Here is a 25,242-nt window from a genome sequence, read left to right as displayed (position 1 = left end):
CTTAGAGATTTACATTAGTGGAGAAGCTGTGGCATTAAAAGAAACCAGCCAAGGTGTGAGAAAATGAAATGTGTTTATGCTTAGTTTGAGCTGCACAGTCATGATTGTTGAAAGCTAAATTTAAGTAGCAGAAATTATTTATCAGCAATTATTTTGTATCCATTTCCAAGGTGTGATGAGGATTCAGATTCTGTTTGTGGAGCTCACGCAGCCAGTTCCAGCCCCAGGTATTCTACAGCAAATTTTGTCTCAAATATGCTGGCAACAAGTAAAACCACCAGAGTGCATTTTTTAAATCATTAGAAAGAAACCTTTATTATCAAGAGAATGCATAAACTCTAAGGTATTATCTGCTATAGCTATTACTACTTGTGGGAAGTGCATTTTTGTTGTAGATAATTATGTATAAGCAGTATAAGAATTAAATGTTTTTATATAAATAAATATGTTCTATGTTTCTTAACTTAAAATCACATTAGTTTCATTCAGGTGCAGCTCTGATGCTATTACAGTGAATTCTTCTGTAGAGCACCCGATGCAAAGCAATAATAAGTGGAGCTGTGTAACTGTGCAAGGATATACACACTGAAGAGTTCTTGTGGGGGAAAAAAAAAAATCCTTCATACTAATTTAACTGAAGTATTCTTGACATATGAGTCTCTCATGGCTATGCCTGTCTGTTAATTGCTAGATGATGCAACATAACTTTTTTTAAATCAGACAATACCTTAATACTAGCAACACTTCACATTGTTGGAATGCCCATAGGATATAAAGCAACCTACCCTGTAACAACTGCCTTGGAGGACACTTGCAGAAAGCGTGGGCAGCAATGGTTTAAAGTCTGTAAACACCCTGCAAGCATCCATCTGGAGGCTGTTGGGTCACAGATGGAAAGCGAGTTTGGCAGCTCAGAATCCTTAGGTTAAAATGTTGTATTAGCAAGTTAGTATTTCTTAAAAAAAAACAAAAAAAAAAACAAAAAAACAAACTAAAGGCATTTTAATTCAGTACCCCCTAGAATCCCTTGTTAGTTTCACACCAGGAAAGAGGTAATTTCTCAGTTAACCTTTATTTGACCAACTAAAGCTAACATCTAGATTCCCCCAACAAACTAAGCAGCAGCTGGGGACTTCAAAGCAGCAGTGCCCATCTGCTCATCCTGCCAGCTGCACAGGCAGTCTTGCATCCTGCTTCAGGGTTGCTCTTCATGGAATACATTAATCTGCCAAAGATTGGGTTGGCTAGGTGCAGATAAGGACAGCAAGGTCTTCTTCAGGGCAGGTTTTCACCCTGTAGAATAGGCAAAGTTCAGTGATTTCCAGAGTATCCATGAGCAATGTCTATTTAAACCAGCAGATGTGCTGTTATGCAGAGGGACCTTTCTGCAAACTGGTAGCACATTTTAAATATTCCTTCTACCTAAATATCTCCTCTGTTGTTCAAATCCTACTTTGTGTGTAACCTTCCTTGCTTTCTGTAAAAGCCCTCAAAATATGAGAAAGAAAGTGTCATAAGGGAAGTGTGACTGTAGGGAGAAATTACTCCACATACCATCATTTATATGGGATTATAAATCAGCGTGAAGCATTGGACAAGGATGGGTCTGCTACATTCAGGTTTTATTTGAGGAGTATGAAATGTAGCACTGAGGGCAAAGAGTGCCCCCAAAACTAGTCTTATTCAAATGGCTCCCTAACTGAACAGTAATAATATGAATGGTAGTTTAGCTTGTGAATTTTCAATAAACAGTAGCCTCTTATAATCATTTTACTAACATATGCAGAGTTTGTTTGGTGTGTAGATAACAATCTCATAAAATTAAACCACCATGAGTAGCTAAGTTCTTGTTGCTGTTCTTCATAATGTTTTGACAGGTGTCTGAAGTCCTGTCTGATGGATTTCGTTTTAATTCTCTTACAGAGATGATGATAACAAAGAAAATTATCCAGACAACACAGCTATCTTAGAAGAAAGGTGGCTGCCTTTGCAAGATACTCAGCAGCAGAAGGAGCAGGCTTTGAAGCCTGACATGGGCAACTTAAAGCTAAGAAAGCCTAAGCCTGTGTCAAAGTTAGAAAATGGAAAAGGCCATGAGGAAAGTCAGGTAAAGACTGAATTTACTAATATCTGAGCAAACACTCATTTTGAAATGCAAACTGAAAATGAAAACTGAAATCCGTGATGTGATTATGATTCTACAGCAATCTACTTCAGTTTTCAGGGACCTGGAGTTCTGTGGCACACTCCTGTAATGATAGGCAATTTTTGGAGGCAGGGAATTGCAGAGAGGTTGCAGGTGTTGTCAGAAGTGAGTAGAGAGCATATCTCTAGAAGTACAAATCTCTTCAGATTACCTGTGACTACTTGATTAGATTCTTTCTGTTTTATTTGAATGAGAATCTCTTACAGTAGTATTTTGTCTGCTTGTGGGAAGTTTTGATATGTCTTACTTTCTGTTTTTCTCATGCTTAAATAATACTTTAATTCCAAAAGACTACAGAGTCTACTACAACTGATCTGCCCACGGGTTTCTTTGGCATGAGCTGAGGGGAGGAGAAATGTAATTTTTCTAAAAGCTACAAAAAAAAGAAGAAAAAGGGTATAAATGAAGAAGCCTCTGCAGCTGATGGTTCATGTACATTGCTGCATTGACTTGAGATTTACCACCCTGCAGCATTTCCTGGTAGTGCCTCTGTTCCCTCCTGGTTCTTCCCAAGTTGTGTCTCATGTGCAGTGTAAAGGATTGAGGTCTCCTCCAGGTTTCACTCTTCAGCAAAAATATTCTCACGACAGGGACCACTGATGTTAACTTTGGCATACTGGCAGCCTGTAGCAGAGACAAGGCTTGTGAGATGTCTGTAGCTCATCTCTTCTTTTATGTTAGCTGTATTTGGCTATTTTTTGTCTCTTCTTGTTTGTGGATGGAAATCTGCAGAGAGCTTTTTGAAGTGCTTTGAACACTTCACAGACCAGGAGTGATTATGGTCCGTCTTTTTTTTTTTTTTTTTTTCTAATTTAGAATGAGAATTCATTGTTTAGGATGGCATGCCTTTCATTCAAGATGAGGAACGTCTTTTTGGATCCTGAAACAAAATCAAAAGCCAGTAACATCCTAGTGACATTACCGCAGAATATTCAGAGTATTGATGTCAACTCTTTCCCTAATCTTCTTGCGTGCTTTTTCTGGAGTTTATCCCCGAGATAAGTAATGAAGTACTAACTTCTGCATTTTTTTTTTTTAAATTTTGTGGATGTATTGTATTACTAGAAAATATTATGTAGGATGCAGGTAGATGAGATATACGTGCTTATTGGCAGATAAATGATTGGAAATTTTGCCCTATGAAGGGCAAATGGAGACAAAGAGTTGTGAGGAAGTCATAAGAAAGGGCAACATCTGACTCATAGATCATCTCTTGCTCTTTCAGCTACCTCTGAGTCTCCTGTCTGCCCCCTTCCTAAGTATGCCATGCCTAGATCCCTCACTCAGTGACAGCTAACACAGAAGAGATTTGCTGCTCCGTAGTATTTTATGTGTCCTAAAGTCTTTCATGGGAAACTTTTTTTTCATATATTCTTCATATATTTAGTCTGTCATCAAATACCAGTGCAACTCACATTTGCAGTCTTGGGAATAAAATACAGTGTCAGGCAAATAATTTTCTAGGGCTTAAATTTGGAAAAACAAGATGTTTAACATGCCTGTGAAGAACAAGTCTCCGCTTGCAGAAGTGCTCTGGAAAGTGTTTGTTTTCTGTGTGGAGTTTCTCGCTGAGATCCTTGTTTTATTGTGACTATCAAAATCCTATTGCAGCCCTTAATTTTAGTCGGTCACATCTGCCTCTCTCCATTTTGAAGCTGAAAGTGATTTCAGCTATTTCAGCTCTTGCTTTTATGTATGTGGTTGTTACCTGGAAAAATGGAACAGATTGATGCTTTCAAAGACTGTTCAACTGTATATACTTTCCTTTTGTGAAAACACTTTGCCTCCAAGCCTTCTGTGGGATAATGTGCATACAAATAGCTGATATAAAGCTGACAAACAATAATGTTACAAAATGTGTTGTAAAAGAAAAGTATGATGCACTGTGAATGGTGACTAAACTGTTCATCCTCATTTTTCTGGGTTTATTGATACAGAGCACTTTTTCAATGGACTCCTCGCTTCCCTAGCAGAAGTGTTCTGTGACATCAAAACCAGAATGTGGCAATATTTCAGTGACAGTATCTTTTTAAAAGATCTTGCCCTGATAAGCCAAGAATGTTTTCTACTCACAACTATGTGCTGCTATTAGCTGTAGTTTTAGAAAATAGTCTTATTAAAATCAGAAGAGACGTCTGGTAAATAAGTTTGCTGCATGTATGGAAAGGATTTAAATCTGCTTGAATGGAAAACAAGTTGATGTGTGTTTCTACTGGAGAGAATCCAGGTGATTTCCACTGTGGAAAGGACACCCAGCAGGAACAGGCATCTGTGCTCAAGTAGAGCAAGATGATCCAGCATGGGGATCTGGGGCTTCACAAGACCCACGGTGTGCTGAAGTGTAATGTTTGTGCCTGTTTTTTATGACACAAGTGTAATACTGTGTACACGTAGCCTAGATCTTGTTGAATAAAAGGTTATTGAATTTGCTGTGATGATTACCAGGACAAAATCTAATAAAAGTTCAATACCAGATGACTTCAGCTGACCAAATATCAACTGATACAAAAACATTAAAGAAAAGCTGTTCCTTGGATACTGTATGCAATTATTTTTTTGGAGGCTAGAGCTGGGTGTGGAGGGGTTTGTAAACTTTTCAAAGTACTGAAACAGAAGCAGGCTGCTGGAACGTGGTTCTGTCTTCATATTCCAGCTACTTGGAATACTGTTGTTTTCAAGAACTTTTCTTTTTTATCAGTTCTGCAGCACTGATCTATAGAATATCAAATTAAATAAGTTTTTTTTTTTTTTTGCATTTCAAGATATGAAGAAGCATATATTCAGAACAGCTTTCAGGGATTAATTGTGAGGACAAATGGCACGGAATGGAAAGTACTCTTTCCTAATGCTTTCTCCTACCACTCACCTTTGGTGCGCAATGATCATAGAATCATAGAGTCACCAAGATTGGAATAGACTTACAAGATAATCCAGTCCAACCATCACCAACAGTTCTCACTAAACCATGTCCCTCAACACAAAATCCAAATGTTCTTGAACACCTCCAGGGTTGGTGACTCCACCACTTCCCTGGGCAACCCATTCCACTGCCTGACCACTCTTTCAGAAAAGCAGTATTTCCTAATGTCTAGTCTGAATCTTCCTAGGCACAATTTGAGGCCATTCCCTCTCATCCTATCACCAGTTACACGAGAGAAGAGGCCGACCCCTAGCTCACTACAACCTCCCTTCAGGTAGTTATAGAGAGCAATAAGGTCTCCCCTGAGCCTCCTCTTCTCCAATTGAACAATCCCAGCTCCCTCAGCTGTTACTCATAAGGTCTGTTCTCTAGACCCCTCACCAGTTCTGTTGCCCTTCTTTGAACCCACTCCAGGGCCTCAATATCTTTCTAGCAGTGAGGGGCCCAAAACTGAACACAGTACTTGAGGTGCAGCCTCACCAGAGCTGAGTACAGAGTCATGATCACTTCCCTTCTTCTGCAGGCTGCACTATTTCTGATACAAGCCTTGATGCTGTTGGCCTTCTTGACCACCTGGGCACACTGCTGGCTCATGTTCAGCCGAGCATCAATCAATACCCCCAGGTCCATTTCCTCTATGCAGTCTTCCAGCAACTCTGCCCCAAGCCTGTAGCGCTGCCTGGGATTGTTGTGGCCAAAGTGCAGAACCTGGCATTTGGTCTTGATGAACCTCATCACAATGGCTTCAGCCCAGCTGGCCTGTCTGAGACAGCGCTCTCAATATATGAGTATATGAAATGTATTTTGCTGAAGCAAATTTACCACTTGAATGCAGTTTTGGTTTTGCACCTTAACTGGACTGAATTTCTTTGACAGATTAACTTAAATAGCCTAACGTTAAAAAGGTTATTAAGATAAGCTTCCATAGTACTCACAGTTCTACTTTTATGGGTACTAATAGCTGTTATGGTCAACTTTTGAGTCCAAGCAGATCTAAACATGAATATTTATGCCTCTGTAAATGCAGTATGGACATAACCTGTGACTGGACACACATGTTGTATCTTAGAGGTAGCACATGACTGCTGCCCTCTCAAGTACCTTACAGTGTGATGGTGACAGCTGCCTCTTCCTGGAAATAGATTTCAATGCTATTTTTATAGATCTCATAGGCCAAGTAGGAGAAACTAATGTTCTGTAATTCAATAAATATCCTGGTACTTTAAAAGAGGACTTTGACTAAAATAAATTGTAATAGTATAGTTAGAATATAATCACAAAGAGGAAGTAAAAGGCCAGTGATTTTTTTTTAATTAACTTTCACAAGATCTTTTTATGAATTCCTTTAGTCCTCCAACTTAAATTTTGAGAGGCAGTTTCCGAATATTTCTCCTGAGAGAAGAACCCTTAGACAACCTCCTTAAATTATAAAACTTTTAATAAAAATTACAGTTTTTAAAAAGTGTGATTTACTTTTATTTAAGTAGTGTATCTCTAAGCAAACTTCATTCATAATATTCAAAGATGGAACAGACTACAGAAATAATAATAATAGTAAAAAAAAAAAAAAAAAAAGCAGTAATGTTTTTTGGAGATGTAGAATGACCCCATCATTCCAAGTTTCCATGCAAGTGGTTCTACCCCATGTTCAGACCTTCAAGCTTCTAACTAAGCTTTGAAAATGAAGCAAAATCAGAAATGTTTTAACAGAGGAAGTGAATGCTTTTCTTTTGCAAAGCACTCTGTATTTCAGTTTGGAAACAATTAGAATAAAATATTGACTGATAAAATCTAATAAAGAAGAAGAAAAAAAACCAAATCTGATTTAATTTTTCAAATAACTTCATTAACTTACCTGTTGTCAATGCAAGGGAGATATTATAACCCATTTTAAAGGTAAGGGAATTAAGACATGCTGAATAACTTGTCATACTCATATAATTGGTATTTGGCTATTTGAAGTAAAAGGCATATCTTTCTAATTCCTAGTTACGGTCTCAGTTTGTTGGACTTCTTTATTTTCCGTATGGCAAGGTAACTGATGTGACTTCTTTTCTCAGACTTTCACTAAGAGTAAGTAATTTCAATTTAAATGCAAATGTATATTTAAACAAAAAATATTGACTGCTGTGTGTAACCTCTTACTCATATTCTGACATCTGTTATCTAATACACAACAAATGGCTTACAATGGCTTCTTGTCTGCTTTGGCTACAAGAAGTGTTTTTCTGAGAATGAAGATGCTGCTTTATTTAAAGCCTTTTTGTGTTTTCCAATTGTTTCCAGATTACAAAAAATAACAATGATCTACAAATCAGAATCCAGTTTCATGGACCTCTTTCTTTCTTAAAAAAAAATATTCAGCTACATTTGATCAGCACTGACAGGACGTAGAATATTGTTGTTGTTTCCTTCAGGAGCTGGAGAGTTCATTGCCAGGACTCTCAGAGCGGCAAGGGAAGGCAGGATCCTCAGCTAATGACTGTGCATGGAACGTGGATTTTAGATGCCAGGAAGCTGTTGTGAGATTTCAGCCAAGGTAAGCTTTGGGATAAGAGAATGCATTTCACTTCTAATTAACTGTAGGAAAGGCTAATTCATTTGCTGCCTGCTGTATAAGATATTCAGACTCCTGTCTCCCATTGGCAGTTGTATTCAGTGTTTATATGCCAAGAACTATTTGGAGAAAATGAAAGGGATGAAGATAAAAATGCAAATTTCATCCACTTTTAAATCCCCTATATTACAAGCAGCATGAACATCCTTGCTTCAGAAATTGCTGTTCCTCTGTGCCAAGTTTCAAAAATATCTCAACTCTTTTTTTTTTTTTTTTTCTGTTTTTTCCCATTGCTGACTTGCCTCACTTTCTCAGAGCTGTTTTCTCACTGAGAAATAGAAATGTGAAGCAACATACCTGATTTTGGTATGGGTGTACATTTACATATAGTTTACGTTCCTCTTGTTTCAATACTGTAAAAGTAGCCCCTTAAAGGGGAGAGACATTCAGTTTAGGTGTTAGGCAACTTTCGACCGGAGGCAACTCAGCAGAACATGAAGTAACTCACATCTGGCTCATACATGTAGTCAAAATTCCATTCCCAAGCCTCCATAGATAAGCAAAAGGCTAGAAATGGGGCTTCAACTCACCCAGCTGATCCAACTTAGCAGTAAAGGTGTGTCCTAAGGAAAAGATTCTGCTCTTATTAAGAAGCTTGGACTGTGTAAACAAGATTGTGCTCTTCACAGTTATCCTTTTTTTGGGCACTGCTTTATGGATTTCACATGCTCAGTTGCTGGTCAGCCCTGATTTGCTGTTTACATAGAGTTTCAAACAGACAAGCCAGGGCTCTGATCTTTATTTCTGCTTAAAGGTGCATGATAGCCTCAGTGCTCTAATTGCCTCCATGGCAGCAGTGTAACAGGGACTCTGGCTGGAGTCAACAGCAGCTGTACAATCATAGAGATGATCTGTGGGTGAGGAAACAGGTAGTGGACATATGGAACTTATTGCCTCCAAAGTCTGTTCCAAGCCAGGGCTAGGTTAGTTGTGACGGTTGCAATCCAATGGCATTTTGGTGCTTTATGTGAAAGGAACCAGTTGCCTTCACAACAGCTTTTAGTAGGCATTATTGTAAATGATATTAATTTATGCTCTCGGAGGAAACTTTAGCAGAATCATCAAGCATTTAATTAGCTTTCATGATCAACTACTTTCACCATCCAATGCTTGTATTTGCCACTGAGACACTGCAAGTCCTGCTTCTTAGAAAATGTTTCTAATTAGCCCCAGCTTAAGGAACTTGCCTTCTGCTTCTCTGATATTCTTAACTTTGGAAAAAATCACACCAATTTATTTTAAGGAAGAGAACAGTGAATTTGGTTATCAGAGAGTTAGACCTACCTAGCAGCTCTGCTGATAGGAGCCCTGTATTTGGACAGATAATGAAATGTAACACTAATTAATTTCAACTGATGACAGAAATGTAATGAAAGAAAAGTGGATTTTAAACATAAAAACCAGAGTAGAGCGTGCATGAATAAAACAGCAACTATGGCAAAGTTCCCCTGCCCACTTCAAAAGTTCAACCTTAGTTTTTTGGATGTGAAACCATTACTCACTATGCTGTTTACTCCTGTATAACATCAGGGTAGCTCCTTAGGAAGCCTGTTACTTACTAGTGTTATTTCTGTTAAATAGAGGACCTGGATTTATTGTGAGTTGTGAAAATGTAGTGATAGCACCTGAGGTCTGGCCATCTCATACTTTGATTGTTACCTCAAAATGGGGGTGACTTTACTCCCAAATTAGGGACTTTGAGCATGGAGTAAACATGTTAACTTGTGGTCCTTGGTCTCACGCACACATTGTATTCACGTTAACTGCCTTAGCCATCCTTGGAAAAAAATTCCCACTACCTGGATGGAGCAAAGGACTTTGAATTACATATGCTGCAGTTACTGCTTTCAGTCTGAGGTTCACTCTGGCTGGTGATTCCTCAGAGGAGCCACCAACAGCTTGCCCCAGTTCTTTACCATTAACAAGCTTTGATAGGGCCTTGTCTTTGCGTGCCCTTGTCTCAGCTTGTGTAGATCACTGGCTCCTGTATCGGAATCACAGAACTGGCTTGTGCAATGGACTATGAAACACAGCTGCCAAGGTATGTCGTGCTTTGTTTTCTGCTTTCCCTGCTCTGGAACATGGCAAAGGTTAAGCATTCAGGCTTGGTCACAGCTAGATTTTGACAGAAAACATATGCTAGCCTTGCAAAACTTGAGTTTCACTGTCTTCTACTTGTGCTAGATTAATGGTAAAATTAAAAATCCTTTGTAACACTGCAACTTTGAGAGATCCATAAATCACAGACCAAAAGCTTTCTGCTCTTCTGGAGAAGAGGAGATGACCACACTGCTGCAGGGGTGCCATGGGGCAAGCTTCTCTATCACATATGTGTGGGGAGGAGAGGAGAAGAAGGATTTATTTCTGCCTTGTACTAAGGAGAAAGGTTGACTATTTCTAGTGAGATTTGTTCCTTCTGCTTTAGTTTGATTCTTCAGATTGATATATCTCTGCAACGAGTCTCACTGCAGTTTAAAATCTAAATACCTCTTAATTTTTCAGGATTTGTCTTGAAATATGTTCTAGTCAGGCAAAAATAGGACAATTTTAACTTGTCTTAATATGGATAAAAAACTACAGAGATACAAATAAAAACTCTGGGGTACAGCCACGGCTTCCCAGGGTTTCCTTGCTCCCTTCCCCAGGGGAGAGCAAACTCTAGCAATGCCCTCAGTATCAAAGTTCTCAAGGCAAGTAGCTTCTGAGAGGGCAGCTCTCTCACATAACTTTCATTTTTTTTGCTAAACACCTACAACTTTGGGATGTGTGGGCAGGAGCAGGGAAGGTGCAGAAGTGCTGATATCTCTGTGCCATAGGATGGAGCCACATGGATGAGGCAGATCTGGAGAGGCTGCATTCCCGTGCAGATAACCAAGCAAGCCAGAAGAGAAGCTGGCCAAATCCCTCTGATCCAGCAAAAATTCATCATGACCACTATGTTTCTGTGTATATTTCTGTATTGGCAAATTAAGATTAGATGGTGAAACACGGCTTTGCTGGAAAATGATGGATCTCTTCCTATGTTCCTAAAAGCAGTTTCTTCATGAGTCTTGATATTAAAATATTGGTTTTCAAAATTCCAATTACAGTTCTTATATCATGGAATGGAAAATTCTCGAGTAAGCTCTTTAGCCGTCATATGCCCTTTCCCTCCCAGCCACCCCACCCCCCCCAAACAAAAGAAAAAAAAGAAAAAAGAAAAAAGGAGTGGATGCAGAGGGGCAAAAATGTCAACACATCACTGTATCCTAAGTAAGGACTATGCCTTGTGAGCATGAGAGGCGCTCATAATGTAAGAAAAGTAGTTGTGGCAGTCAGCCAAAGCTAGCCTTTTCCAAAGTGCTGCAGTTTGAGAGAGACTGCTCTATTGAATCTCTGTATATCTGCTTGCTCCAGCATTAAGAGACAGCCCATAGAGCAGCATAGGATGTGTCCAAACACTCTTAGGCCCTTAAAGGTGTTATTTCTTACATTGCGAGTAATGCTCTGTGTTAATGCAAAAGCCTCTTGTAGTTCTGCTTTGCTTTTTAAAGATTCATAGGCAAACTTATGCATTTACTTGCAGCCCTGTAGTAAGGTGGTGACTATGTTTGAATTTCATAGTGCTTTTTGCTGTTTGTTGGGGGTCTCAGAAAAGATGATTCTACTTCCCTGATTCTGAGATGTGTTGGTTGTGCAGTAACCTGTTGATAGGCTGAATCAATCCTCTTATGTGGTAGGGAGACTACCTTTTCTGAGCTGTTCACCTGGTAGGTCATCCTCACAGCGGGTAGGGTAAAACTGATGTCAAGACTGAAGGTGGGGAAAGAGTGTTGGCCCAGGATAGACCAGAAGTGATTCTGGAAAAGAAGATCCATTCCATAGCATGGGATGTGGTTTGCTTTCAAGGAATTATCACCAGTAGTATCACTAATGTGATACTTGGCCCAGGACACCAAGTGCATGTGGCACTGTAGTGCATAAATAAATAGGACTCCTGAGAACGATGGTAGTATAACTCAGGGTTAGGCTGATTTAAATGTACAGGAATCTAGTCCTGATCCAAGAGAGAGAACTGGGAGGAGTATAAAGGGTGGAGATTTGCAGATTAGAGAATATAATGCTCCTTCCTGCTTTTAATCTGAGAAATAAAAATTAAATTTGCTTGGCTTATGTTTAAATATTTTTCCTAGTTTTTAAATCTATGTAGTTTTACTTGAATTTTACGTGAGTTTAGAAGCAATATCAGCATCATGCATAATTCAGTAATTCACATGTTCCGGTCTGTTTTTCAAACAGCTCACTGCTCATGCAAATTAATTCATCTGCCCCTTGAAGTCTGTTAGGAGCTCTGGTAGGATAATTAACTTTTTTTTTTTTATGTCCACAAGCTTCAAATGTACATGTTATTGGATTCAATCTTTGCATCTGTGCAATAGCAGAATTCTGCCAAAAGCCAGAGTTGCCAGACTTCATGAAGAGTTTGAGATATGGCTTTCTGTAGTTCAGTAAGGATGGTATTACATATATATGAATAGTATCTGTAGAGAGAAATGTGTTTTCTTTATTTTATGTGATGTCAGTAATAAGGAATATGAATCACCTACAGTTATTCAGGTTGAAGTTTAAAAAAATTTTAGTGTTCTCAGCACAGATGGAAAATCAGGACTTTGTTACTGCTGTTTTTGAAGTCAATGGATATTTTGTGATTGAATTTTAATGAGCGTAGGATCCAACCCATAGTTATTAAATTGTAAGCCCTTGTTGCCTGACAACATTCAGATAACCTGCATTTGCCTAGTGGAGCATTTGGTCTTAGTGAAAACAAAAAAAGGCACACCCCAGAACTCTGTAGCGTAGGACCAGCTCAGCATACTTACTGCTAGTGTAAATCATTTTCAGACAAAAATGGTTATTTGCTTCAGATATTTCAGAAAACATCTGGCATCTCCAGAATCCCATGAATGCAAAACTGGAAACATCTCCTCCTAGTATTTTCAGTGAAATAGAATAGAAAAATGCAACGTGTCTGCATCCCTAAAAAAGTAGGTGAGAACATCAGTCTGAATGAGAGAGGGAAGGGAGCTATGCAGGTTTTAGTCTCTGAAGTGAGTGACGTAGCTGTGAGTTAAGCAGAATATCCTACAGTGCCTGTAAGAACTGCTTCTTTTGTTAAGGAAGTTATGTATTACTCTGAAAAAGAGTCATCCAAATGGGTACCAGAAGAGCACAAAGCTGACATGTCCTTTCATTCCTTTGCCTTGTGTCTAGCACTACTTCAATGTAATAAATCACTTTTTAAGTACATTTTTTGTAGCCTTGCAGGTCGTTCCTTACATGTTACCAAACCAAACTGTAAATAACATTTCACTCTTTCCAAATAAGTTAGTTCTTTAGATCTTTCCATGCTCCTTCATAGTGTTCTAAAACTCTTCTGCTGTCTCATAATGTCATTTCTGCTGTGTAAAAGTTAGAGCTTTTTTTAGATGGGCACCTGCTATGGCTATGGCTGCATCTGCCTGAATGTGGCACGCAGTCCTCACACTAGCAGCAGTCAATGGGAACAGATTTTCCCCTTGCTGGTCCAGGACCTTCCTTTTCTATTTCCACATGGAGAAGCAGTGATATGCTGAGGGAAAAGCAAAGCTATGGACACCACTGGGGGCTGCTAAATGACATTTAGTACAAAACATGGAAATCTCTCTTGCTCAAAGGATTTCCATCTACTTATGAGAGTCCCACAGGTCTGTGTGAAATTTGCAAAAGATAATTTTAAGCAGAAAGCTGAAGGTTGAGAGCCTAAAATGCCATCGAGTTTAAATATGAAAGGCTTATTCTTTATGGCTCTGATAGAGGAAAATACTTGTTCTTAAAGCATGTGAGACAAATAATGCTTAGTTTTAAACAATTGAACTCTTTTTGGCTTTAACTGTCATGAGCCGATGGTGCTGCTGATGGACTCTGTGTAACACAGTGAACTTACACTTTAATGACATAGTTTCCAGGTTCTCATTCATAGTTTAAATATAGGTTTTGCAGAATTCCGTAAAACCACTGGTATTTTTTTGCATGAGGTATAAAATACAGAAGTAAATTTCATACAAATGTTCTTTTTCCAATATCTTGTAACTTGTAATTTATGTACAAATGTGATGAATAGTCTAGAACATTTGTAACATAAACAAGAAATCTATTGATGGAAAAGATTTGTTTTGTTTTGTAGAATTGATCAAAACACATGTATTTCACAAAATGAAGCAACCGAGCAACTATGCAGCTCAACTGAGGTAAGTGTAACCAAAAATGGAAATATGGTGTTAAAATTTTGAATCAAATGAGTTTTTTCTCAGCACTTGGAATAATACAATCACTTGAGAATCCTAGGTTATCTTTTTAATGAATCATTTCATCCATGTTTTTGAAGACAGGTGTAAAAATGTGATGTGAGACTGCTGGAATGGTTTAAAAGTCAGACTTTTAAACTAAATGAACTGTGCTACATTTTATTTGTGATCAGAAAAGAATTAAACATTCAATATTGACTAAGTGAAATGCCATCTTGCAAGAAGATTTGATTTTTTCCTCATATTACAGCTTAAATCAATTATGTTTTGATTAAAAATAAGGACGTCTCAAAGGTTGCTACATCCTACATAAATAAACCACGAACAGGGCAATGTAGTCTGAAGAGTGCTTTTGTCAGAGAGTAGGAGGGGAGGGTTGGAGTGAAGAGAGAAAAGCCAAATAACAATAACACAGAAGGCCAAATAGTACCACGAGCCAGGGTATCTGTTTACTAGCAGATATAAGCTCAATTCTGCAAGAGCAGTGAATGTGCTGGGATATAAACAAGGACCAGATGATATTTTAAAGTGTGGCCTAAGAAGACAACATAAGCAGATGGGGGCAGATGTGCTGGGGAAGAATTGGGTGTAAAAGGAAGTCTATTCCTGTCAAAGCATAGAACACCAGCTTTATTTCTGTAATGTGCCTGAATTTCATTAGGAGAAAACTATCCTGTGTCCTTTTAAAGGAATTCAGATAAAAAATGCTATAATTATTTCCTCTGCATTCATGTCATTGCTGTGCAGCTCACTGTTGAAAATCCCAATAATAACTAGGAAGGCCCTTTATGTGACAAGTGTAAGGGAGAATTCTCAGTCCTGGTCTAGCTAGTTAAGGCTCTGGGAGAAATCACTGTTATTGTTTCTTCTGAGAAGCTCCACTGCAAATATCACCAGAGTTTCTGCAGTTAGAATCATAGAAAATCCCAAGTTGGGACCCACAGAGATCATTGAGTCCACTCTTGTCTTCACACAAGACTTAAGTATCAAGATTTTAAATTCTTGCAAAGGATCCCTCCAAGGTAAATATTATAGTAAATAAAAAAATAGTTTAAAAAAAAACCCTAAAAATAGTAAATAAAAATATTAAAACAGATAATTAGTTCAAAAATTAAAATGAGTTTCATATCATTTGTGGGGAATGAGCCACAGCCACACTGCGGTGCTAACTTTCTTTGCAAAATCTTAGATTGCTGTGTATCTCAGGTCTCCTGCAAGCCTAAATGGAGAGGTATTACAAAATAAATTCCCTTCTTGGATTAGAGAAAGTGCTGTCTCTCCTCACTAGTCACCAGTGACATTATACAGATCCAGGGCATATCTTGTTCTATCTTATTGTTGCTTGTTTGTTACCCGTGAGGGAAGTTTTGAATTGAAAATGTCATTTGCCTCAAGACGCAAGTATTGCCCCAGCAGGTACCAAGGATTTATTTATGTTTACGTAAAATATGCCTATCTTGTTTTAACCTGAACCCTCAGATTAAAAGGCAAGGCAAATGCTTTTGTATGTCACTGTTCTAGTGCTGCTTTTAATTTCCTCACTGTGAAGAAATTGAAAGGACTGATATTTACTCTGTTTCTTTTCTGTATGAATCACTCCAAAGGCCATTAAATACTGAAAGCTTAGCTTGTTCTACTTCTCTGCCCCAGCCAATGGCATAAATCCATCAGCAAGCTGGATAAAATCAAACAGCTGCCTTCCAATTTTGGGACAGAGGCAGGCCCAGGGCAGGGTGCAACCACCCTCAGCAGTCAGAAACACCGTGCATGGCTGGGCAGCTGTATTTGCACAGAAAGGACCAAGCATAGGCTTTGCTTCTCCCTGAGACCTGGGCAGGATCTATGTGAGTGATAAACACATTCTCCTTCCCTTTCCTCAACAGTTCCTAAACAGGCTATGTTTCTTCCTTCCCCAGGGATCAAAGGAAGCTGATTATAGTAATGCATTTTCAGGGAAAGAAGTGTTTCTAACAGCAATGGCTCTTGATCAGCCATCATATCCATCTGCTCTATGCTGCGGGCTGATCAGTGGTGCACAGCCCTTGGTGCAAAAAGGGAGATTCGTGAGGCATCATTGGGCTCATTGCCTCCTGCTGGGCTGCAGCCACTGGGCATACTGACCCACAGCACGTGGCACTGATGCTGCCCAGCCTCACACACGGACCTCCAGTTGGAGATAACACCAACTGAAAAAAATACATAAGCTATTTCAGAGGTCTTCCATTCCTTGCCAGAGCATTTTGGTGATAGAAAGGGAGTATTTGTTCATTCAGTGTCATGTTCTCCAGGGTGATAAAGCAGTGCAAGTGTAGATGTGAGGTATTTAGATGTAAGAAATTATCTGTCATCTCTATAACTCCTTGCCCATCTCTATAGCTCCTTGCCCATCTCTATAGCTCCTTGAAAACTCTCTTGGTTTTCAAAAATCCCTTGGAAAGAGAGATGGTTGGGAGGGGTGGGTTCAGGCTACAAGCTGACTTGTTTGTAAAGATGGTTTCTTTACTGCAGGTTGAACTTCTGCTGCCAATGGCTGTCCTTTTGTACTATATTTTTTTTCCAGCAGGCAGGAGTGTGATATGTGATACCTTCATGACTGTTCTCTTAAAGCAGTAGCAGGAGTTACAAGTAGGAAAGAAATGCCACAACTGCACATCCTTCTGTTTTCCTTGGACTTGTTGTAAAGTTCTACATTTTTTTTCATTATATTTGATTTGCAAAAATGCAGGATTTCATTTCTTCTTCTAGTGAAATTGGTATAGGTCAAGTTGTCAGTTACTCCAAGAGGACAATAATGATGGCTATTCTAATTGCTTCTTTTTCAAACTTGCAAAGTACTGCACCTAAGAGGCAGTCCTATGTATATTTTTTCCAAATAAACATGAAGATCCATTTTAAATATTAATGCCCTCTTATTTACATTAGCATGAATCAAGAATTATTATGTGACAGTAGTGTTAAGCACCAGAATAACATTGGAATGAGCATAAAATCGGAAGGATTTGAACTGAGTTAATTATCTGCTCTAATATGCAATAACTTAAATTACTTCAGTGATACTGGTTTTTCATTGGAGAATTTACCAAAAGTTATGATAGTACCTTCCATGAACTAACACCTGCCTCTTTCTTTGTATGTTGTAGCTGCTCATATTTGCTTCTAACATGGTCTGTAACACTTTTAAAACAGTCAGGAGCAGAGGTAGCCTATCTGGGTTCCAAAGGCAGGCCCTGGAACATGAGAGGTCTGTAAATAGGATGTACATGGGCTGGTTTATCTCCAGACTGGGTGTGTTGCTGAGCGTGTGCCGTGTAGGACTTTTACTTTCCTCCTTTCTGAATTCTTCCAGCAGTTGTCCTGACCCCTGCGAGCCCAAGGGTGGGTACACGACCTGCTGCCCCCTCGCAGAACACCCTCTTGCCCTACGTGGGATGCAGGTGTAGATGTGGGGACACATTGCTCTGGTTACAGGGGAAGAGGGCCCATGATAGTGGAATGCACCTGGCAGCTCTGGCTGTGCTGGTGCTTTGGGCAGCTCCCAGAGAGGCAGGGCACGCAGCAGGGCTGTCCCTGCCATTTAGTAGGACACTTTTGATGCCTGTGAGTCTGCGATACGAGGCAGCTTTCTGCTAGGCCTCTGCTTAAAACTGTCTCTTTGTGTGTGTTCCCACAAATGTTTGGTGGCTTTTCCTGTACGGTGTCCTTTGTCAGCACCATAGTGCTCAGCTGTGTTTTAAGAGTGAGATAAGGTTGATGGCATACTCTAGATTCATCATTTCCCTGGTAACATCAAAATGGTATAAGTTAGTTACTCATTTTCTCCCTACATCAAATCTCTGTCAAGGGCACATTCAAGAAATCACAAAAGGTATTTCTATTATTATTACATGATTTTTTTTAGTATTTGGAAATGGCTGGAAATTTGCCATCCACCCACTTTCCACAACTGGGTGAAAAATATCTCAGAAAATAACAAAATGCAAACTAGCTAGTGAATCAACAGCTGAAATTGTTGAAATTGGAAGTGTTTAACAAGTAATATATAATAAGAAATGCAAACAAGTATATTTTCTTGATGTAGGATTTTTCATTCAAATGCCAAAGTCCATGAAGGCTAGAATTTTTTGTCAGTCATTCACCTATGTTCTTCTTACCAGGAGACTTAGAGACTGCTTTGAAAACTCTGGAAGGATGTTTGCCATACACAGTCATTGCAATAAGGTCTGTGCTGGGATCAGGACAAGGGGGAATGGTTTCAAACCAAAGGAAGAGAGATTTAGATTAGATGTGAGGGGGAAGTTTTTTACTGAGAGAGTGGTGAGGTGAAGGAACAGAGTGCCCAGAGAGGTTGTGGATGCCTCATCCCTGGAGGTGTCCAAAGCTGCGTTGGATGGGGCCCTGGGCAACCTGATCTAGTATGTGATCTAGAGGCTGGCAACCCTGCTTGTGGCAGGGGGTTGGAAGCTGATGATCCTTGAGGTCCATTCTAACTCAAGCCATTCTATGATTCTATGATCAGAGTCCTCCCTGGCCTGTAAATCAAGTAGTAACTGTTAAACACTGTCCATGTGTTGTGATTCCACAACCACAGTATTTAGCTGAGGTGAGAGGAAGTAGAAAATGAAGACTCTTCACAAACCAGTGCCATGAGTATCCCTTCAAGACAGCATCCTTATTTTCATGGGGAAAATACACTTTCTGCTTTTTCAAAATTTCTCTATTTTGAGGTATCTCTTTGAAAGAGCTCCTTTCTATTCCCTTTTCACTGCCTGAATTCTACGTAAGGAACAAAAAGACCAAGGCTTCCCTGCTGTTCCCTGTCAAATTCACTAGCCTTTTTTTTTTTTTTTTTTAGCCAAAAATACTGCCACCCTTGAACTTACAAAAGTGCTCTATTAAAATTAAATAGTAATGTGCAGATGTATTAAGCTACTCTAATAAATAAATTCGCTATTTCATTAAATGAATCAATACATTAGTTTCAGATGTTTGATGCAGTAGGGAAAGTACCTTTTTAGGATATAAACTCAAGGAATTTCTTCGTGTTGTAATTCAGATTTCTTTCAGAAAATGCTCTTTGTAAATATGCTCTTGTGAGCAATTTAACATTTTATGTATATTCTGAATGCATCAGCTGTGTGATTATTAAAACAGCTGTATGTGTTTTTGTTTTATGCTGCAAGTTCTATTTCCCTTGAGAAAGGGAAGCTGAATACATTTGGTATCAATGGTGACTCACTTCACCCAGCTGAATGGTGATTAGGGCTTTTACAGCATTTGCATCATAGCAAGATGCTTGTGTCAGATTGTCCAGCTGAGTATTGCATGCAGCATTGAAGATTAAAATGAGAAACGGACCAAACATGACAGTGTAGCCGGGAGTGATGTTATAGGTAACTAGCTTTATCCCCATTGATTTGTCTGCAGTAAGTGACAATGATCTGTTAATTTTCCCTTTGCAGCAGATAGGAAACGATCTGGTTGCCTTGCAGAAGCAGCAGCCACCTACATAAAAGCGATGTCTACATAAGGAAGTATCTCTAAAAAAGCCAATTAAATAATATCTCTTCCAATAATCCCATGAGGCAGCGTGTTCTCAGTAACCCTTTGTTCACTGCTGTGTAGTGCACAATAGGCTGAAGAGGGAGACTTTTTTTTCATGAATGGTAAACGGGGAGGGACATAATGTCATCAGATCGTGATGTCAGCCCAATGAATGAAATACTTACTTAGTGTACTGCTTCAGAACCAAGAAAAAAGGGACACCATCTCAGTTTGGCTTCCTAGAATAAATTGTCTTTCGCTGACGATGTCATCTTTCCCACGTGTCACGAATAATCCATTTAAATTGGGACTTAAATAACCAGAAGTGAAGAAACTCGTGGAATAGTGCATGTTTGTTCTTTTGTACATCCTCAGAGCTGCTAGTGGAACACCCCTTTGCAGGCGCTCCTAATGGGCTCAGTGAGTTGAAGAGCTACCGCTGTATTTTGTTGCTTTCTATCTAGCCAAATGTTCTGCTTTTGTCTGCAGAATTCTTTGTTGAAGCTACAAGCCCTTGAAACCGATCTGTGCTCTGCGTTTCTGCCAACCCAGGAGGAAACTCCCCAGCTGCCGGCACCCAAGGATCCAGCCCCTTCATCAGTCCAAACCAGTGTGCAAGCTGATGGGGCCAGTAGTGGAGGTAAGGGATCGTGTCATATGTGCTCTTATTTGCAATTATAAAGCAGCCCTGTGACTTGCAGTCTGATCTCAGATTTGCAGTCCTCTGGGAAACTGCCGAGCTGATGCAAAGCACCATTTCCTGATGCAAATGCTAATGTAAAAAGGGATGATACTTGTTAAAAGAGCAGAAATTAATGGCTATAGCCTTTGTCTTTCTGCAAGGGAATTTGACTTTTCAAGTAGATTTTAAGAATCCTGATTCTTTTTAGTTTGTCTGTTATTTATTCAAATGAACTTATGCTTTTTGTTTCCTGTGCCTGTATTGTGTGAGATCATCTGCCATATCATGTAATTCTATTTTTGTCGTTCTTTTTGTCAGACCAATATCACTTCATTTCTCCTATTATTGATTTTAGTTTAATGCATCAGCAGAGAGATAGTGAAGGTGAGTTTTATGGCATGTGCATTTAAATCATTAATGATTCCCTATTATTACTCATCTGGGCAAATTGTGGTGTGCTACCTCTCTCTCTTTCCTCAGTATGGAAACCAGTCCTGGCAAATAAATAGCCCTAAGGCTCTGCACTATTTTTGTCAATTCATAGCTTCTAGTCACTGGGTTGATAGTCGTGATGCTCAGGAAAGGAATCACGGTTCGTGAAAAATAGGTCAAAGGCAATATGACTAATACATCTCACAGACAAGTGGCATGAATACACAAACACTTACATTGTTGACCATATATGGTTCAAATTAAAACAGATAGGTAAGTAATCACTATGCAATGGACATTTTATGACTGAATAAATGCTGGGTTCAGAATAACTTACTTCTAAAGCTGTTGCTTAGAATTTTCAGCAAGAAATAACAAGTTAAATACCTAAAAAGAGGACAAATTATAGTGTTAATATGTACTTAAGTTTGATGTTTGTATTGAAAAATTAAGGGAAATGATAAGTAGAATCCAAATTATTATAAAGCATATATACACACACAAGTTTTGGATGATGTAGCATTCCTGCCATGCAGTCTAGAGCATGCTCTGTTACTCTGGCAGTTCAAACTTGTGCTTCAGTTAAAGTTCACTTATTTAAATCGATTTTAATGGACCCTCCATGCTAACACCTGTGCTGTGGTTGATTGAATTTTCTTTATTGAGTTCCTATTTTTTATAGATAGAGCTTGTCGTAATTCTGTCTCTTAAATTACTAACGAAATCTGATTCATTCTGTTTAGGTACAGGTGTCACATGAGACTATTGGCTTTTTCAGGTTGAATTTGGATGGAGGTCCAGAGATTTGCACCAGGCTAGAAACAGACTATTTAGGGGATGCACCATATTCACCACGTGTCTAGTTGTTAGCCTTTGCTTAGCAAATCAGGCAATAGAAAAAAAATGTACAGTGTGTAAATATATTAGTATAAATATGCTTGCGTAATGTATTTTATAAAGTATATACATACGCATTTATATGTGTGATTAAATGAAGCCCCAGCAGTTTGTTAAAAAGGCAGGCTACTCCCAATGCAAATTTTAAGGAATCAATGGTAAGTTTTGTTGAGACAAGTCAGCAGCTTCTGTTTGGATATGGAAAAAATTGATTTAGAGCTGGCAAAATAAGTCCATGAAGAATTACAAGGGGGTACTAAGCAAGATTTTTTAATGGGAAAAAAAGAAAAGCAGAATGTAAGTTATACTTCTTGGATATGAGTATACATGTGACTTGAGCAGCGAGCTGCTGCATTCAAAGATGTCACAAATGTTGACACACATTGGAACACATTACATCAGTGTATTTACTTTTATATATAACAGATGATGTTGTATTATTATTTTACTTAAACTAAACACAAATATATGCATCAGTCAACCTGTATTATATGATTGAAGTCTGTACTATTAAGCTCACTGCTTATTATAAGGTACTAGATACTGGCTTTAAATCCTCTGGTTAACCCTTGCCTGTGGCAAGCTGGACTGAATAAATGACACAGAGTAGATGCATGCTAAGGAGCAACATATGAGCTTGGCTAGCTGTGGCTATGTTTCCCAGTTTGAGCAAAAATAGAGGCTGAAATTAGGTCAGGCACGTGTAGATACTGGGTTAGTATGTGTGTTACTCATAAAATAATAGTGTCATGTTTAGAATCTACACAGATCTGGAATCAGGACAATTGCCTTAAAATGTAATTAAAAGTGAAGTTGGCCATACAAATGAATAAGTAGTCATGACTTACTGAGCACTTCTGGACTGTACACAGCAATTCAGTGCATCTGGTGCATGATAAGTTTGGGTCTAAGACCTTTCTTGTGGTCATAGAAAGTGTAATAATAGAGAAGATTAATTGCCAGAAACTAACAGCACTTTTGTTTGCAGAACAGCTTTTACTCCAGTCTTTATCACTGTATGTTGCCTGTGTAAATAACTTCCTGTGGCTGGTACAATACCGTGTCTATGCTTCACCCAGATGCCTTTCTGGATATCTCTGTTTGGGAGGATTTAGTTCTCATACTCTGTTTAGAACTTCTGGGAGTTGCTTCCGTATCTTTAAGAGGTGGATTTTACCAACAGAGTAGGAAGTAATTAGAGGAAAGATACTAGGTTAGAATTAATTATCACCTACATTGTCTTATTGCGATAAAATGATTAAAGTAATTATAATTGATGGTGCTGTTGAAGTAAGTGAACTTATAGACACAGAAATCACATGTAACTTTTGCATGACATACTAAACTGTGATTATGCAGTATACAGTTAGACTTCCGTTGTCAGCAAAGCAAAAACATTTGGATACTCTCTGATGAAATAATATTTTAGGTTATTCTATTACTTTTTGAATCAACAATTGATTTTTACGATGAGTTCCACTTAGAGCCAATGTGTCCTCAACATCCTAGTGTAGAAGTACAGGTTTATAGCTCCACAATCTATTGGGCAGAGGTGAAATAAAATGTATTACAAAGGTTCCATTAAAATCCTGAAGGAGATACCTACTCACTGTGGGAGTATCATGTCCTATGTAAACGGGTGAGAATGCAAAGAAAGTGAAGGTTAAAGAACTTTCCTAGATCTGCTAGCTTTATGGGGAAAAATTCATGTACAGTTGTTTGTTTGTTTGTTTGTTTGTTTGTTTTCTGTGCACTTTAAGGCTTTTATTTAATAAAAGGATTCTGCAAAATATAGTAGAATGCATGTTATATTGCAGACATGATACTGACTAGAAATAGCATGCATGCTGCCTGGAAATAGCAAATGATGTGCATTCAAAGGCTGTATGTATACATGGCCTTAGAGGATAAAATAACGTAGCTGATAAAAAGTGCTATGTACTATGGAGATTAACACAGAGGAATCTGGGAAAGAACACACATTGTTTGCTTCAACACACACTTATTGTTTTTGGTGAAGAATGTGGGGTTTCTCCTTTGAAGTAAAATCTGCTTTCAAGCACAGCCATCTGATAGTGAAAATATCAACTAGGCCAGATTATCTTCACCCATTTCACCCACTGAGGGTGAGGAGAAAGATTCAACGGTTCTCCCCACTAGTAAACTAGGAATACTCAAGGGAAGATGAACACTTGGCATTCCATAGAGGTAGGCTCCATAATGTGCCCATCATTTTTCATGTTACTCATGAACAATCAGTATGATAGGGTTCAGCAGTTCCTACATTTTCAGAACAGAATAAATTATTCTGATTTCTAGCTTAATCATTTTTAAAAAACAAAGTTTTTCTCTTGAGGCAGCTGAGGTGGTTTCCATTTACAGTCAAAGACAGTATTAACACAGTACTGTAAGTGTGACTCTTCCAAGGAGCAGTTATTACTGCACATTAATTTGATTAACTACTTCAAATGATTGCTTGTTATTTTTATTTTCATGTGTAGTGTTCTTTAGAGTCGTATGTATGTTATCTCAAAACCTTATGAAATTAGAAAACTACAAACAACATTCGACGTTCTTAGTATCAGGAAATACAGTGTTTGTGTTCTGCCTTTCCACTCACCAAAGGACAAAATGCTACATCACAACACAAATTTTGCTCTGTATATGTATCTTCTGCTTTGGGAATGTGGCTCTCAAAAGCAAATGTTTATAAAAGTTTAATTAATGTTTCTCTTCTGGGAAACTGTTCATCTTTATATTATACTCCATAGTTAGAAAGATATCCACCCGCTTTCTCCTGTAGACCTTAAAGACACCGTATGTTAAGGCAATAAATGCCCTCTGTATTTTCTTACCCTTAGTATAATGCTCAAGGTGCATGTGATACTTTGTTGAAATACTTGCTATGTTTACTTTGAATACTTGCACTTTTAATCCTTCTATGTACAGGTTTCTGTTTATATAAGTAGCTATACCTAATGAATGACCTTCAATACACAGTGTTTTGTGTTTTCTTTCTAGAGCCTTTACCAGCCCACAGAGACTGGCAGAATGACATGGACAGCAGCCCACAAGAACATCGTTCCCTAGGAACCAGTCGACTGCTGTATCACATTACTGATGGAGACAATCCTCTTTTGTCACCACGCTGCTCTATCTTTAGCCAAAGCCAGAGATTTAATTTAGACCCAGAATCTGCCCCTTCTCCACCAAGTGCTCAACCTTTCATGATGTAAGAAAGTATATTTAAATGTATCTGTATTTTAAATTCATTTTGAACACTGCATGATCTTTGACTCTTTTGGTCTCTCGGTTAGTCCTGTGGTATAAATAAGAAAATTTCATGTTGTAGTGTATTTCGGCATGGCTAATTTGAAATATCAGAAATGGGACCTAGCATTTTTTGCTAATAACTTAGTGTAATGTTGTTTTAAGTCTTTCTTAAATACAGTTACGCAGTGACAGATTTAAAATTTAGTTAAGTAGCTATTCTGTTAAGTGAACATAAAGTAGAGAGGGTTATTGAAGTACAAAAATTTACTAGATATGAGTGTCATAGAATATATGAGCAATATGCGACCTCCAGAAATCAAGACATGAGTTTCAGTCAGAAACAAGATCAAC

At 38.5% G+C, this 25,242-nt stretch overlaps 1 protein-coding gene across 11 annotated transcripts in view; it reads left to right on the top strand.

Moving 5' to 3' along the window:
• Nucleotides 1-25,242, top strand: part of FAM13C (family with sequence similarity 13 member C) — a 43,697-nt gene that overhangs the window by 4,406 nt on the left and 14,049 nt on the right. For 4 of the 11 annotated variants that reach the window (XM_085229981.1, XM_085229974.1, XM_085229972.1 and 1 more), the window contains 7 exons: nt 171-227; nt 1,924-2,107; nt 7,544-7,665; nt 13,946-14,009; nt 20,097-20,247; nt 20,608-20,673; nt 24,640-24,850. In XM_085229981.1, coding sequence (XP_085086107.1) covers nt 2,033-2,107; nt 7,544-7,665; nt 13,946-14,009; nt 20,097-20,247; nt 20,608-20,673; nt 24,640-24,850 — 689 coding nt within the window. In that variant the 5' untranslated portion in view covers nt 171-227; nt 1,924-2,032. The remainder of the gene's footprint in view (nt 1-170; nt 228-1,923; nt 2,108-7,543; nt 7,666-13,945; nt 14,010-20,096; nt 20,248-20,607; nt 20,674-24,639; nt 24,851-25,242) is intronic. The other 7 variants (XM_085229982.1, XM_085229976.1, XM_085229983.1 and 4 more) reach the window with 5 other exon arrangements.

Source organism: Meleagris gallopavo, chromosome 8 (assembly GCF_905368555.1).
Source record: "Meleagris gallopavo chromosome 8, MGAL_WU_HG_1.1, whole genome shotgun sequence".
Classification (NCBI taxonomy): domain Eukaryota; kingdom Metazoa; phylum Chordata; class Aves; order Galliformes; family Phasianidae; genus Meleagris; species Meleagris gallopavo.
Note: the sequence above shows the minus strand (reverse complement) of the source record. Positions and strands in the feature narration are given on the sequence as shown.